A 16,026-nucleotide genomic window follows, 5' to 3' on the forward strand; every position below is an offset into this window, starting at 1 on the left:
AGCATCGTGTAGCACTCGTTCAAGACGCGCAACAGGGCCAAGATCTCCTTTTCGACGATGTCGTAGTTCAGCTCGTTGGGCTTCAACGTACGACTGGTGAACTTCACAGGCATGTACACTTCGTCGTGGACCTGCGTGAGCACCCCTGAGATGGCCCAGTCGCTGGCGTACACGATCACGACGGATTCTCGGTTCGCGTCGAAGGGCTTCAACATTGGGGTCTCGGCGAGTTTTGCCTTGAGCGCGTCGAAGGCGCGCGTCGCGTGCGTCCACGTCTCATGTCCGTGGACTTCTGGACGCTTGGCGTACTCGTTGAAGTCGGTCTCCGTCAGCGAATACAGCGCGGTTGCATATACCGCAAAGTCTGCAATGAACCGGTGGTAGTAATTGAGGCTACCCAAGAACGATTACAGGCCCTTGAGCGTGCGCGGGAACTCGAGCGACGTCAGCGACTCCAGATTCTTCGACTTCGCCTCGAGACCGAGTCCTGAGACTCGGTGGCCCAGGTAGTCGACCTTGGACATGCCCCACTCGCTCTTCTCGACACTGATGGACAAGTGCCGCTGCTCGCAGACATCCTGCAAGCGTTCGACCTTCTCGCACAGGTCGTCCCACGACGTACCCCCGATGAGGATGTCGTCGATGTACGACCTCCGTCCCAGAACGGAGTGAATACCTGGCTTCACCGGTTCGCCGTCTTCAAAGACGTCCTGAGTGCTGCCATCCGGGGACAGCTTCATGAACCCGTAGAGCGCGTTGTCGATCAAGCGTTGGTAAATCTGCGGCGCGTTGCACAGGCCGAACGGCATACGCAGCCATTCGTACAGTCCCATCGGCGTGATGAAGGCTGAGGTGAGCCGGGCCCGGTCTGTCATGGGGACGACCCAGAAGCCGCTCGCCATGTCGAGGGAGCAGTACCACGGATACTTGTCCAAGTCTTCGAGCAAGTCGTTGACGAGCGGCATGGGGTAAATCATCAACTGTGTCAGCCCGTTGATGAACCTGTAGTCAATGCAAAGCCGGATATCGACGCCGTTCTTCTTAATGATCACGACAATGGGCGACGCCCACGGCGACTTCGACTTCTGGATCATCCTCGCGCTCAGCAGCCCTTTGATCAAGTCGGCGACCTTCTCTCGAAACAGCGGCGGGATTTTCCGGACGCGTTGCGCGACGGGTTTTGCGTCGCCCACGTCGATGTCGCAGACAACACCCAGGGCGGCCGGCGGCAAGGCGTTGCCTTTGCCGATCAACCACTTCCGTCGCTTCCAGATGATTTGGCGTAGCCGCGTTTCTTGTCCCGTGGCTTCCTCGGGCGGGAGTCCAGTCGGCATGCCGACCTTCAAGTCCTCGATCTTCACCTCGGCGGTCAGCGAGAGATCTGGCAGCACTGCCATCTCAGACTCGAGATCCTCTACGAAGAGGCCGGACCCCTCGTGGATGAGGACCGCGTCTTCTTCCTCCTGCTCATCCGGTTTTGCCTCGTCGCGTTCCGGCTCGGCGGGTTCTGGTTCGTCGAGTTTCGGCTCGGCGAGTTTTGACTCAGGCGATTCCTTCATCGCAGCGCTTCCAGCCACTGTCGGAGGCCCATCGGGTTCCACTTCCACCGCCTCCTCGCCCGTTTTCCGCTTGTGGTCGTCGGGCGGCACCTCTACCCCGCTTCCCTTCGGCGCGCTCGCGACAGCCGCCAACACTGGGTCACGGCGCGTCGCGTCCCGAGTTGTCTCGGCTCCGGGCGCAAGATGGCTTTAGGCGTCGGGTATGAGGGGCGATTCGTCATCGGCCCGTCGAGCTCGGCTAGGATCCAGTTCTCCTCCGCGTCGCGCATCGCGCCGTACGCCAGATTTTGCCACTGCTGGTACCGGGTGGAGCCCAGTCGGACGAATCCACGATTCCGAGGCTGGCCGTCAGACGGCGTCCACCACCCAAGCGTTTCATGCGCGTCGAGGGTTATCGCTGCGTCTCCGATGTTCGTGACACGCAGGTACGTTTTCTTTCCGACTCTCCCCTTGCCAAAGGTAGTCACCCACGACTCTGCCCGTGTCACCCACAGGAACGGCGCGTATCGATCCGGCCTCAGCAAGACTTCATGCGTGTCTCCTGGTTCGAGCCTCACAGGCGTCTTGACGTTGACCGGGTGCATCCGTGCGCCGTATAGCGGTCATCTGGATATGCACCTCGTCGAGGAGGCACGCCGTGCCATCCGCAGTACTCCAGCGGGCACCATGAAGTTCATTCCCAGGATTGCGTGTTGGCCGACCAAGTCGCCGACCCACAGGTGCATGTAGTACACCAAGTTACCAGCCAAGGTAATCTTGACTCTGGTTCTCCCCACCGTGTAATATGTCTCATCACGAATTCCCACACACTCTTGCGTGATCTCTGTGTCGATCAGGCAGCCTACCTCACGAGCAAAGGTGGTGACCAGGATGGACACCTCGGCACCTGTGTCGAGCAATAGCACAGCACGGCACTTGTTCAGCTTTCCATGAATCTTGGCCTGCTTGTACCACTTGTGCGGCGCGTAATGTTTCCAGTATCCGCGTCGCTCTCCTGGTTGCAAGTCGATCTCGTCCAGGGGTGGTTCACGTGCAAACTCGTCGTCCGTCGTACGTCGGACCGCCGAGATTCTCGACGCGCGTTCTTGCGTGGTACGTTCCAGGTTGGATTTACATGTATTATCATTCAGGGAAGTCGGGCTCTCACAAACCGCCTCTCGCGACTTCTTCGTCACATATGCATAGATGGAAACAGGTCGCTCGTCTCGTACTGGTTTCCAAGCCAGCGAGCGTCTTAGTTTAACATCTTCTCCGCGGCCGGTGGCAGCATTCCCGCGTGTTTATTCGGGTCAAACCACTGGCGCAATTGGTTGAAGAACTCCTCAATCGGGCATTCTCCGGCTTCGTGCACGTCACCGCAGGCCTTGCACACCCTCAACCATCGCTCCGTCGGGTGCTGGCCACCACACTTCTGACACGTCAACAACTTCCAGCAGTCTCCTTCGACATGGCGACGTGAACCACAGTGGCGGCACCGCGGGCGGTCGCGTCCCGAGTCGTCGGGATCGAAGTTGCGACGCGCCGGCTCTCCCGGCGGGGCCTGTCCCGCGACGAAGAACTTGGCGCGTTCTTCGTCCGCCTCGTCTTGGTCGTACTGGCGATCGTCGCTGTCGCGACTTTCGCGTTCCGAGCCGTACTCGTCCGACGCAACGTGAATCGCATGTACGGCGCGCGCCGGCGGAGTCGGCGCCTTTTGGCGGAACTTGTTCAAGCCGAAGAGGGTCTTCTTCTGGTGAGCCAATCCACGTTGTCGGGCACGCAGCTTCATCTCCAGCGCCGCGGAGTCGGCGACCTCCATCAGCGTGAGACGCGAGGCGAGTTCGGCTTCCTGCGTGTTCAGCGTCCGGATGAAATGCTCGACGTGTTCGCGCTTCTCTTCAGTCGTGCCCTCGGCGTATGGGATGTTGGCCCTCATGCCCGCGACGCTGAGCCGGTACAAGTAATCCAGAGGGGTCTCGTCGGGGCGCTGAACCGCATGGTAGTAGCTACTGGCCATTGACACGCCCTTGCCGCAGTACTGCACCCGGAATTGCTCCATCAGCTCGGTCCACGATTTCTTGACCTTCCTGGACAACTGGAGATACCATTGGCGCGCAGGGCCGCTCATTAGATCGCTGAACTGCCCGCACACTTCTTCGCCCGTCATCCCGTCGCGCCGCGCGGCGGACTTCAGACGGTTGAGCCACAGTCTGGATTTCTCTTCGCTGGCGTCCCGTCCCGAGAACTCTTTCAGCTCGGAAGATGCTGAGAGGCGTACGCGGGCGAGGGCTACGCCGCCGGCTGTCGCCGTCGAGACGGCGGCCGCGGTTCTTGGCACTCCGGTGTCCAAGTCGAACAGGTCATCGGGGTCCTCGTCCGCGTCGCGTCGAGTTCTGGACCTCGTCGAAGAACGCAAACTGACCGACTCCATGGCGACATCGGCTGCCTCCTGGGGACGAGCCACCGTGGGTGTGGGATTCGAGGGCGGCTTCGGCCCCGTCGGAATTGCGGCCGTGTCGGCGCGCGGGGTGGTTATCACTGTCGTCTGCATCAGCCTGATGATAGATTCTCTCAAGGCCTTGGGAAGCACCTCCTCGGCGGGTTTCGTCACCTCTGTGCGTGTGGGCGCCGCGGATAGCTGCATGATGCGCGGCGGCCGGTTCATGGGCATGCGCTTGGACGACTCGAAACTGCTGTCGGAGTCCACGCTCGATTGGTATCGAGGTGGAGGCGAAGGCGTGGTCGTCGAAGTCTGGGCTGGACCCGCCGAGGGGCTCGGCGCGTCTCGGCCCGTCGCGGAACTCGTCGCGTCTTGTTTAACGGATCCGGCGAGAATCGTCAAGGGCTCCTGCACGACGCTAATCGCGCGCAGCCAAGACTTGAGGTCCCAATCGCACAGCCTCTCCATCTCGAAAGCTCCCAACACGAACCCCGAGTCACGCAGCATCTGGAAGAGAGTCGGCGCGGCGTGGGCGACGCTGGTGAGGTTATCGAAGTCCGGCGCCACGAAGGGGCCTGTGAAGTTGCTCATCAACATGGACTTAAGGAAGACTAAGATTGGGTCTTGTTCTAGCAGACGGAAGAGCTCCGTGCGCGCCACGACGTACCGTACCTCCTCGACGGTGTACTGACGTCCCGTGTCCTTGCCTTGCGCCTTGGACAGCGACTCCTCCGCCGAGTCCGGCGCGCGCAGCTTCTTTTTCTTCCTCTTGGGCGACTTGCGCTTCGTGGCTGCCTTGGCGGTGGGTTGTTGTTGGTCGTCGGCCTTTGCAGGCTTCCGACCGGTAGGACTGTGACTTGCGTCGCGGCCCTTCGCGGCTCCCTCGTCGGGAGCCGCATCGGGAACGGCAAACTGTTCTTCGTAGCCCTCCTGGTCGTCGCTAGCCCCGTGGCCTGTCGTGAAGGTTCCCTCAGAGCTCCACGACGCGACAGGTCTCTCCCTGTGTTCTCTTGCGGTCGGCGACCTTCCAGCCGACTGCGCACCTGCCTCCGATGCCTCTTGGATCGTTGGCCCGTCATTCGAAGTAGTACTCCCGGGTCGCGGCACCATTGTGGAGTAGCGCCCTTGCAGAAATCTCGCGAATGCGATCTCGCACAAACTCGGCGCGTCTGGATAGCGGTCGCGCCGAGCGAATTATTCTCGGTTGTTGGAGTAGAGTATCTTCGAAATACAGGCCCAAGTCTTCGCAGGCTTCGGAGTTGGAGGGGGGGGTTCTTGTGTTGACGCTTGTTCCTTGTCGTAGGGCGTCGAGCCTTGGGCGTGCGGCGTTATCGGGCCGGCGTTTCCTCGGCGTTCCCGTCAGGCGTGCGGCGTTATCGGGCCGGCGTTTCCTGGGGCTTGTGTGGCGTTATCGGGCCTACACGGGGGGCTTGTGCACAGCGGTTATCAGGCCAGTGCGGTCCTTCGCCTAGGCAGCGCGTTATCGGGCGCCCACCTAAACGGTATACGTTTAACGTGCCTTTGTTCCAGCACGGGTCTGTGGGGGGTGAACACCCGAACCAGCAAACGACGGGGGGCCGGGATATCGAGGCGGCTCTACTTGCCGGCGCTTGGTGGTTCCCCTGGAACCTCGGAGAAGACGGGAGGTCTTTGTGGTTCAGAGAAATTTCGGGACTGAGTCCTTACCCTATCCTATGTCCTTGCTACTGGCTACTCTGTACTACTGCTTGCTAAGCCTACCGCTCTGGGCCTATCCCTACTTCTGTCGTGCTTGCACTGCCGTCCTTCAACCTGGTTTGCGTGGCGCAATCAAGATCTTACCTCGGCGCGTTTTGGTCGGCGGGGGTTAGGGTCGGCGCGTTTTGCAGAACCGGGTGCGCTGGTCGACCCGTCGGATGACTACGCGTCGCACTGGATTCTGGCACCGTGTCTCACGGCCCATCACCCACGTCGACTTTCCCGTCGAGCTCGGCCCTGCGTCGCGCCCATCAATCCGCGTCGCGTTCCATCAGCCGCGTCGAAGTCCATTACTCGCGTCCCGGCGCCTTCTTCCTCCGGCGCCCGGCGCGCCCACTTCTTCCGCGGGGTACTACACCACAGTGAAACTGGATGGTCAGTGTGTCAATCCCAGCGCGATACATGTGCGTCGCCCCTCCTGCTTTTAGGGAGTGGGCACTGTAAGAGCTGGGGTTGCTACCGGACTGAGCCGCCGCCCGTTGAATTGCCTTGGACAGGGTTGCGGAATATACGCACTCTGGAATGCCGTCCTTGTTCAGGTACACGGCTGCAGAAATGTTGTGCGGCAGTGACCTTCTTGCGTTGACAAGGCACAATGCTCCGAATACGGGACACACGAGGCGGTGTCCGGAGCGGTTTAGCATCCGTAGTGTTGGCTCGCCGCGCTGTTTTGTCTTAGAACCGGTGAGGCGGATGTGTACAGACGCCGCTGTCCTTGGGGATACCGACGGTGTGCCGCTATCGTCGAGAATAGCGATATCTTCGGCTTTCAGTGCGAACCACGCGAAGTTCCCCTTGTTGAGCGAAGCGATCTCGGATCGACGAAGCAGAAAGAAGAAGGCCAGACATATGACCCCCCAGAGAGCTTGATCTGAAGGTCGCACCAGGTTGAGTGTTTGAAAGCACAATTCAAGCTGGTGGATGGAGACGGGAGCCTTGTGCTGGACGGGAGTGTCGAGGCGACCGATGCCCTTCAGAAGCATGCGAATGTGTGGATGGCCACAAGGGAAATCGGACCCAGCAGCCACGAAGAAGTGACGAATGCCGGACAGCGTTGCCGAGATGGTCGAGCTACGCACGGGATGGCCCGCGCCGTAGCCTTCGCGAAAACCCCGCAGAACAAAGTCGGTGATGTGTTGGACGCTGGCTGATAGCGTCTCGTTCTCGAAGGTTGGGGAGATGCCGCTGCGCTCGCACCAACTAAACCACTTGCGTAGCGACTTGAGGTACTGATCATAGGTAGTTACAGGGACGGAGTGGGCTCGGAGATGGAACGCCAGATCGTCTCCAGATCGGACGAAGATATGGTGGCTTGAAGCTGCGACCAACCAGGAGTCAGAGGCGCAAATATGTTAGCACTCAAAGAATTGTTAGACATGCGTGAGCCCGCGTCCGCGACAGTGTTGTCCACCCCGGCGATGTGTGATGACGAGAACCGTAGATTGTGCTCCACTTCCCATAGCGAAAGCAGTCGAATGACCGTCTGAGCACGGCGGTTGCCGGAGGCCAGCTTGGATTGCCAACTTACTGCCGACGTATTATCGATGCGGAAGTGTACGTGTAGCGGGATTCCGGTGTTTGTGGTCTGACTGCGCGCTGCCCACGATGAACCCCATGTGTGAACCGCGAACGCACAAGATAGAATCTCCCGGTAGTTAATGTCAAACCCGACGGCGGGTACATTCTTGGTCTCCTCTATCAGCTTCCGCTCGATCTCGTTGCACTGGTACGTCAGCGCGCGCTTCTCAGCACGGATGATGGCGTATAAGCTCGAGTCGGAGGCATCCATCTCGACGATAATACTGGCTTCTGGAAGCATGTTGAAGTATTCTAGCGGGACGCCGTTGAGTGATGTCGTGGCCAGGATACGAAGCCACCAATGTAGGTCGTCACGCATTTCATTGTTCACCGGAACCGATTGCCAACGGTGCATGTAGCGTTCGTGCTGCCGCAGGCGTTGCAGGAAGGCTCGGGCCGGGCGGATGCATGTCGCCACGTGACGGAGACTCCCTAACAGCGAACGGTATGACGTCCGGCTCATGGAGGTGCATCCAAGAGCAGCACGCACAATACGCTGAGCTTTTGCGACTTTGTCGGCGGGCATCGACACCACCCCAGCGGCGGAATCGAAAATCAAACCAAGCGCCTTCTGTTTCGTGCACCAACCAGAGAACTTGTCCTCCTTGATAGCGGAAGGGCCAAGGATAGTCAGCATTGCGTGACGCAGAGACTGTTCCATGTCCATGCAATTGGACCCCACGTCCGCGGCCACATTGATATGGTCGTCCACCCAATGGTAACTGAAGAAGTCGTCAGGGTTAAACTTGTTCACCGTGTTGCCGTGGATGAAGGAGATAGCACCGCCCACGACACCATAATTACCCGGTGAACCTGACCAGCCGAAGGCGGCGGACATGTCAATGATGAGGGCAGCATCCCGGTGGAGACGTACACCGAAGAGGTGGACACACTGGCTGTGGATACACACATGTCGGTAAGCCGATGACACATCGCCAGCTTGCTCCTTGACCTCTGCGCCTGGGTGGCGTTTCTTTTCTTGTACAATAGTTGTCGCTACGGCGTCGCAATGTTGATATTTCGGCTGACAGATCGCGGTCCGGTCAGTGTGGTCGTTGAGAGACACGTTAACCGGGCAGGATAAGTCATGAATGACCCGGCCGGTGGTTTGAGGGTCACCGTTACCTTTGTCCACGACCCCGAAGGGGCTGATGTGAACTTCTGGCCACAACTCCAGAATGTCTTCGTCGACGACGATGCAGCGCTAGGCATCTTGATCGCGCCGGATGTTTTTGACGAGCACATTGTATCTTTCGTCTGCGGAACGGTGGTTGGGCGGGCGCACGGATTGGCGCGGGAGCGGGCCGGCTAACGGCACCCGCGCACCGGATTCTGCAATGTCAAGTAGGTGTGGTAGATATTTGTAGTCTCGACACGCTTGCCGCAGCACGGCTGGAATCATGTTTTTGTTGGGCCTGAAGTCGTCCGATGTTTGGCCCCGTAGTAACTCAACCAATTCCGGCAGCCCAATACGTGTGCGGCGGACGAATTCGGACAGAACTGACTGCAATGCTTTGTTCAGGTAGTATACCCCTGCCTCGGCAATAGGAGGCGCAGGAGGAAGCACCAAATCGACAGCGCCGAGAGCTGAACGAATGCGGCGAAGGCGCACGGTATCCCACAGCGCAGCGCGCTGAGTGGCGGCCCGGGCATACAAATGAGTCTCGGTGGCGGACGGGGCGCGACGAAGTCGCAGTTGCAACGGAAGAGTCCCAGGACACCCTGTGCCGCTGCCTGGGCGTGTTCGCTGATCCACAACGTCTGGCGCGCTGCTACGCTCGATCGTCACGGAAGCGGTTATTGCCCTGGCTGGCGGCAGGCCAGGGGGCGCTGCGTCTGAGATGCCGTGGGGTGACCTTGTAATAAGTATGCTGCCGTGGGGCGAGCATGGTGGCCGGCGGGACAAACTGTCCTGCGGAGTGTCTGAATGCAACGACATGCCATGGGGCGATGCCGCGCGTTGAGTGCTAGAAGATCCGGGTGGTATGGCGTCGGATGCGTGTGTAGCAGATAAGGGCTCACTAGCAGAGATAAAGCCACAAAGCGTGTATTTGTGTAATCTGCCGTTGATCCGAAGTGACGGTGAACCCGCATCACCTAGGCGCCCTCACTGACGCCCACGCCGGGAGTCTGCACTAGCGTCATTGCGGGAGTCGGAGCGGTTCTCTTGACACGCTGCCGCGCGAGACCCCAAACCAGGGCCGTAGTGGCGGTCAATAAAGTCTTGGACGTCGCGGGGCTGCCGGCGGTCAAAGCGGTGCGTGCGTCGGGAATGCGCGCAGCGTTCAGCGCTCCCACCGTAGCAAATACCGCCGCTGAAGTACCGGAGGCAAGGCTCGCGACCGTCGGCATCGCGAGGGATTTGGCGGCGTACATGGTCCGGCATGATCGGGACGCGGCCGGCCGGAGCTCCCCGGGGGGGGGGGGGGGGGGGAGCAGCGGTGCACCGCGGGGCCTGGCGCACCGATGCCTCGGAGGCTTGTGGGCGGGCGAGGCGAAGCGCCAAACCATTGAGGGCCGCTTGCCAATCCGCCGCGTGGTAATCCACGGCACGCACGGCTTCACAGTAATTGCGCCACCAGTCAGGCAAGTCTTCAACGAGATGGGCCATGGCCCGGCCGAGGTAGTTGTTGACGTACAGGAGGGTCAGCGTGACGCGTTCCGGTGTGTTCGTGTCTCTCTCCATGTTGGCCAATACGAATCGCTTCAAGCGAGATGTAAGGCGGCGTACGTGATCATAGAAGAGCGCGTCACCAAAGGAGGTAAGCCCGCTGATTGCAGCCAGCAGATCTTCATAGGTCGCGCACTGAGGTGTCGTCACTGCCAGTACGGCACCAGCCCCGAAGTCTAGCGCAAACTTGGCGTTCGTTGAACCACGGTGAAGCTGTTCCATCTCCGTCAACGGCCTGAAGTACATGATCGTTAGACCACGGTTGCCTTGACGGGCGCTGTACAGAGCCATCAACACGGTGGGGGGGGTTACCTCGAAGCGCACAAACTCGAGCTCACGCAGCTCTATAACAAAAGACAGCGGAGAGGCGTACGCACCTGCCCCGGAGCTCAATGTCTTGTACAGTCGATGCGCTGCGAGTCGGTCGCTTGCGGAGGGTAGTATTCTCCCTTTACCCGCGTCCGCGGGGCTGGGAAGCTGGCACAACGTAGATGTTGGATCGCAGCCGGAGGCATATCCTCAGGGTGCCCGCTCAAGGGCAAGGTCCATGCTGTGGTTGAGCTGGCCAGGCTCGCACCGGACCCGAGGGCGCCACTAGCGTCACTGCCACCTTCGCTGGCGTGGTGCTGGAGTCGGTGCCGGCCTGGCCGACGCAACGACTTGTTGCTTTAACTCGTGCACCATTGCAAAGAGCCGATCCAGCTTGCTCTCCAGCGACGAGGCAGGTGCGAAGGCTGGAGCCGCTGGCGGCCGCGGGGCCGACAAAGGTTGCGGGGCTGGTGCCGACAGCCTACCGCTGAACTCCTCCAGGGAGGTGTCGAGGCTGAATGCTGACGGTGCAGCCTGTACAGGATTGGGCGTGCCGGAAGGCCCCGCCGGAATGGGTACTGACGCCGACGAGGTCGCCGCGCGGGGCGCTGATGTGCAAGGTGCGGTGCTGTCGTCGTCGCTCAGCCAGACGAGGAACGACGAGGAGTACGCTCGCCCGAGTTCGGCCGCAGCGGTGCTAGCGCACTCGTGGCTGACTCGCGCTCGACCGACGAAGTGGCGGTGTCGGACTCGGGCAGCGCAGAGCTCGTGGTCGCAGGAGCGTCCGATGAGGACGTGCCGGGTTGCCGGCCGCCAGTCTTGGCAGCCTCGGCGACAGCCTTGACAGCTTTCCGTTTCTTCTTCCCGGCCGCTGCAGAAGGGGCGGCCGCGATGCTGCGCTTGGATTTCGTTCGCGCCGCCGCCGCCCGGGACGCGATCCGCGTGCTGGACCGTGACGGCGAAGCCGAGGGTGCGACTGGAGACGCTGCTGCATCGTCGACGACGATGACGTCGACCGCAGCGCCGTTATCCCCGGAGGTGGCCGGAGGCGCTGCCGCTTCGCCGCCGGTGGCTTTACCCACGGACAACGTGGCCGTGGTAGACACTGGGGCTGTTCCAGTGCCCTGGGCATGGTTGGTGTCGGACGCGGACTCAGTCGGGGCATGATCCTGGCTGCGCGGTGCAGACGCGGGCGATCGAGGCGACGACATGATCACGGGATCGGGAGGAAGACTAGTGTGGAAGGTAACTTGCTTGTTGTTTGCTTGGATGGCGGACACTTGCAAACTGATCGAGCTGCCCAACAGGCTAGCGGCGCCTTGACCTCCTGCGGTAGCACAGCCCCCGCCAGGCTACCCGACCCTCGTCCTCGAAGTCCTACCGGTAAATTCCTCTGCCGCATCACTTCTTTCCGGCGGAAACCTACATTCCTGTTGCTGCGCCCACGAATTACAATTCCCAAGCCCAACTGGCAATCAATCGTTTTTGATTTCGAGACGAGCATCAAGTCCAAACTCCTTACGCGTTGACATTCAGTCTACAATTTCACCCCCGCCGATCAAGTCTTTCTCCATGCGAAGCCACGTTCTCCATCCTCCCGCCAGCCACGCGTTGAGCGAAGACATTTTTGGTAGTGTCACCCAGCGCAAGCTGCCACTGCAGCACTCCTACAAAGCATGGTTCAGCAGCAGGGTTACAGACACCAACGAGTCGTCAAATAAACTTCCTAAGGTGAACCTCTCTATGTCTGACATCACGGCGATAGTAGACCCATCCACACTGAAGACGCTGCATATGCTGCAGCAGCTCAAACGAGAGCGTCGACGCGTATCCCAGCAGAAATACATGAAGAAGAAGGCCACGGCTGATGCAACCCTCGAGAGATACATCCCGCTGCTACGTGACGAAGTGAAGAGACTGGAAGTCCAGGGAGACCGTCTCCTACGTCCGAAAAAAACTCTGTGGTTGGCAGCAGTCGAGTACTTCCGCATCTTCGAGCACGGGCTGTCTGGTCCAGACGAGCCACACGCCAAGGACTTGGGGTTCCTGCGCGCAGTGGTGGCGCCGGAGGTGGATTTAGGTGCGTGTACTGGTTTCGAGGCGTTGATGACGAATTGGCGGACGTCCACGTAGTTCTTTCCAGACGTTAGCGTTCAGCTCACGAGCCTCAACCAGATCACCAAAGCCTCCATCGTTGCAGTACCACCACAACCATCACAATGACGGAGCAATCCCTGCACACCGTGTTCCCACGCTTGGTCGATGGCACCAGAGATGAGAAGGCTCACCGGGAGCGCATCGTTTCCCAATTGTTGGGGCAGCGGATCGTGCTAAGAGGCTCAGTGCGTTTTGGTTGGGACAGCGCGAGTAGGCGCGTGACTCAGTTGTATACCTACGCCGACATGGTTTGCCGCTGCTGCAGTTAGTCGGCAGTCTTGAAGACGTTTTACTCATTTTTGGTGACGCTCGCATCACTCTCGATTGCAACTTGGTCGCAGCGACCGCCAGGACACAGTTGTCACGGCGTCCATAGTGACCTTGATGGAATTGTGAGTAGGGACGACTTCACCTGTGCTTCCCAATTGTGCTAACCGAAATGATCCTATACCGACTTCCCACCTACTTCCCCCTTCTAGCCCCAGACCTTATTCTGTATCCTACAGAATAAGCATTAGACTTGATTAAAGTATACTTTAAAACCTGTCAAAGATTTGCTGTTGGAAGCCCTTTCGCATCTTGCGGTCAAGCGCTGGGTACATTGTGCACAGAACAGCTACGAAAGTGAACAAAACATGCTCAATGTATCCACCATATGCCGAAATGGCGAGCTTCTATTGGTCGTGGCGAGCGTAGAGCACGCTCAAAACCTGCTACATGGTAATATCTTGCAAGGCTGCTAAGGCAGCATACCTCGGCTCCAGCCACCCATCTTCGGCACGTCGCGATAAACGCGGAGGAAGAAATCGCCCTGTTCCTAACTGACGTAGTGAGGAGGAACTGAGCGAATTCTTCCTTGTGCTTGACATTAGCGCATCATTAGATTTCTTTAGCCCACCTAACAAGCTTGTTACGATTGTCTCTCTAACAACACCAGGGAGCTTGCATGCTCAATAGCCCGTAGTGATACGCACTACACACGGTTCCTCTTCTACGAAACAGGACAATATATGATATTCATGCCAACGTCTACTTCTTCCTTTACATGCGCACGCTCTTCAATGTTCGCGCCAGCCGTGGGTCATCTTCGCCATTTTGGCAGCCTCCGCTTTGCTCTGTAGCCTCCGGCACTGCCGCTCCATTCCTGCCGCTTTCATCGGTAGCCTCCGTCGTAGCCTTTGTCCATTCTTCTGTAATCTCCGGTGTAACCGCATCACGCGGAGAGCTTCTTCTGTAGCATCCGTCGTAGCATCTACCGCTTCTTCTGTAGTCTCCGGTGTAGCCACACCATGAGGAGCGCTTCTTCTGTAGCCTCTTGAGTAGCCACTGCATCAGCTACAATATAGCGGTAGACCCGGCTGTAGCCGGCTTCGTAGGAACCGATGAGGTTGTGCGCTGACTCCGCAATCGATCTGCCAATCGGGCCACACGCGAGAGCTCATAGCGTCGTCTGGATCGGATCACCAGGTCTGGTAATCAACATCGCAACGTAGAATCAATATACCACTAGTACGATGTTACAGAGCAAAGTACACGCTCTCGCTTACCTGTAGATCACAATGGCGCTCATCATGATCGTCTTCGGCCATGGTCCTTGGCCACTTGGGCGCGCTCGACGGGCCCCAACAAAGCTTGTATTGCGACGTCTTGAACAGCGCCGTTTCGGAATGAAGGAAAGTACGAGTGGCTGACACGCGGCGGTTTTAGGCTTCCGCCCGAATTTTCAAACCTGTTGGTGGTTTATTCTCGTCCGTCTATTACCGCGGAATAAACCCCGTTTATCTTCCCATCGCTAATCTAACAGGAAGATGTGCACAATACCGGCTATACAAACATCCATATGCGAAGTTCGAAAGAGAGGACAAGTTTGCTGGATATTATGTCCTGTGACAATGCTTATTCTGTAGGATACAGAATACGGGGTTAGAGGGGTTAATCGATCGCACGGCAAAGGCTGAGGTGACATCGTTCACCCTGCCCTCTATTCTTTGAAGTTAATTAAAACATGTAACTTGGGTGTAACTTACTTAAGTACCAAGTTGCTTAGGTGTATGGTATCCGGAATTCGTTTCCCTACTCTCCGAACAGCTTGGGTTTCCGTCGTTCTCGATGAGTGTCAACAGGGTTTGGTAGTAGTCTTCAGAATAGTAGCGTTAGTAGGCATATTATGACTACTACTACTATTACTACTACTATAGCTCTGGGATTGGAGCCATTAGTAGTACTATTTATAAAGCAGCCAAACGAAACATGGATAGTAGTACTATTATCACTACTAATGTACCCATTCCTCAACCGACGGCAGATCGCACGAGTGAGTGGCCACGCACCAGTCAGGATCCCTCATTAGGCTTCCAACTTCACGCAAACGTGTCATGAAGTGCGTGAAGAGTGATTGCCACCAAAGTGCCATATCGGAGACTTTTCCGTGCTGTGTATGCGGCCGACAGGTGCATCATTTGTGCAACAACGTGCTGTGTGGCAAATGCAAGCTAACGTTATCTCAAAGGTAACGCTTCTGTTCGTGGTTCCCTTTGTAGCTTCAATTGTACTAAGCAGCTCGCCATACGGATTTTGCGGCCGCACACGTGTTACCAGGGACTTTAATGCGGAGATACCGACTCCCAGGAGCCTACACTCAACTGTACATCTGAGAATTGTCCTTACTCTCAAGCCAGCCTTCTGAGTAAGAGTAACATACTTCAACTTTCGAGTACATTATTTCTTTTGGAGTTAGTTTGCTGTATAAAATAGAAGCTAGATATATCAACGTAAGGTGCTACAAGCGAAGTGAATAGCATATTACAAGCAGTCTGGGGAGTCTTCTTGGCCTGACGACGCTTAACTTTCCTATTAACCTCTTCTCGTCAGTACATGTATGCCGATGATCTCCTCCTCATGTATACTTGCGCTGTGCCTTCCTCCTCTTTTTTCTAGGTTGCCATACTGGGCATGGCATCTTTCCAAAGAAACCAGAAGCCATTTGCGAAGTTACTCAGAAGTCATCACTTTACTCTAAATCAAGTACCTCACTCTATCGCTTGTGATCGAGCAATGCGCCGACATTCAGGCAAGGCAGACGGATCGTGTGAAATAGAAGACGCAATATAAAGGTTTGGAGGGTTGAGCAGCTTTGAGGAAGCATTTACGTGTGCTGTTGGTTCGCGGAGGATCGCGAAAACTTACTCATGCTTGAACGCTGCTCGTCGCCAAGCGCGTCTAAACCGGGTCTTTCGTGAGGGATCCTCTTAAGATGACAACGGACAGCGCGCACCTACAGTTGTAGTTGTAGTTCATACTTCGCATATGGAGGCCAGTAAGCACCATTGCGGTCGGAATTCGGAATGATGGTCAAATAGTCAAAATTAGTAGTCATATTTGTAGTCATATTAGTACCACCGATGCCTCACTACTAATAGATATACCATTCTACTATTGCCAGAATTTGGATAGTAGTAGTATGACTACTAGCCAATATTCCCACTACTACCAAACCTGAGTGTCAATCTTCCATTCCACTCGCAGCGCTCAAGTCATTTCCAAGGTCCCCACTGCCCAACCTGGTAATCAAATCGATTAGTTGCGAGCCAAGCTTC

The 16,026-nt window shown here is 57.5% G+C and overlaps 5 protein-coding genes across 5 annotated transcripts; 1 reads left to right on the forward strand and 4 right to left on the reverse strand.

The window, feature by feature from the left end:
* Positions 1–6,362: 6,362 nt before the first annotated feature.
* On the reverse strand, positions 6,363–8,077 carry PHYSODRAFT_402366 (hypothetical protein; the record flags this gene model as incomplete). The annotated part of the gene is made up of 3 exons (XM_009539406.1): positions 6,363–6,527; positions 6,645–6,976; positions 7,045–8,077. Coding segments are annotated over 3 exons (1,530 nt in total), but the record flags the coding sequence as incomplete, so codon positions are not given.
* Positions 8,075–8,443, reverse strand: PHYSODRAFT_408630 (hypothetical protein; the record flags this gene model as incomplete). Its single annotated transcript, XM_009539407.1, has 1 exon — positions 8,075–8,443. A coding segment is annotated over one exon (369 nt), but the record flags the coding sequence as incomplete, so codon positions are not given.
* A 60-nt stretch (positions 8,444–8,503) lies between these two features.
* PHYSODRAFT_405508 (hypothetical protein) lies at positions 8,504–8,821 on the reverse strand (the record flags this gene model as incomplete). The annotated part of the gene is made up of 1 exon (XM_009539408.1): positions 8,504–8,821. A coding segment is annotated over one exon (318 nt), but the record flags the coding sequence as incomplete, so codon positions are not given.
* Positions 8,822–9,390: 569 nt separating this feature from the next.
* On the reverse strand, positions 9,391–11,484 carry PHYSODRAFT_341107 (hypothetical protein; the record flags this gene model as incomplete). Its single annotated transcript, XM_009539409.1, has 6 exons — positions 9,391–9,702; positions 9,758–10,308; positions 10,342–10,441; positions 10,542–10,607; positions 10,646–10,944; positions 10,980–11,484. 6 exons carry the CDS (start codon positions 11,482–11,484, stop codon positions 9,391–9,393), a joined length of 1,833 nt encoding a protein of 610 aa, XP_009537704.1.
* A 532-nt stretch (positions 11,485–12,016) lies between these two features.
* PHYSODRAFT_341108 (hypothetical protein) lies at positions 12,017–12,406 on the forward strand (the record flags this gene model as incomplete). Its single annotated transcript, XM_009539410.1, has 1 exon — positions 12,017–12,406. One exon carries the CDS (start codon positions 12,017–12,019, stop codon positions 12,404–12,406), a length of 390 nt encoding a protein of 129 aa, XP_009537705.1.
* Between the last annotated feature and the right edge of the window lie 3,620 nt (positions 12,407–16,026).

This window comes from Phytophthora sojae (assembly GCF_000149755.1).
Source record: "Phytophthora sojae unplaced genomic scaffold PHYSOscaffold_13, whole genome shotgun sequence".
NCBI lineage: Eukaryota > Oomycota > Peronosporomycetes > Peronosporales > Peronosporaceae > Phytophthora > Phytophthora sojae.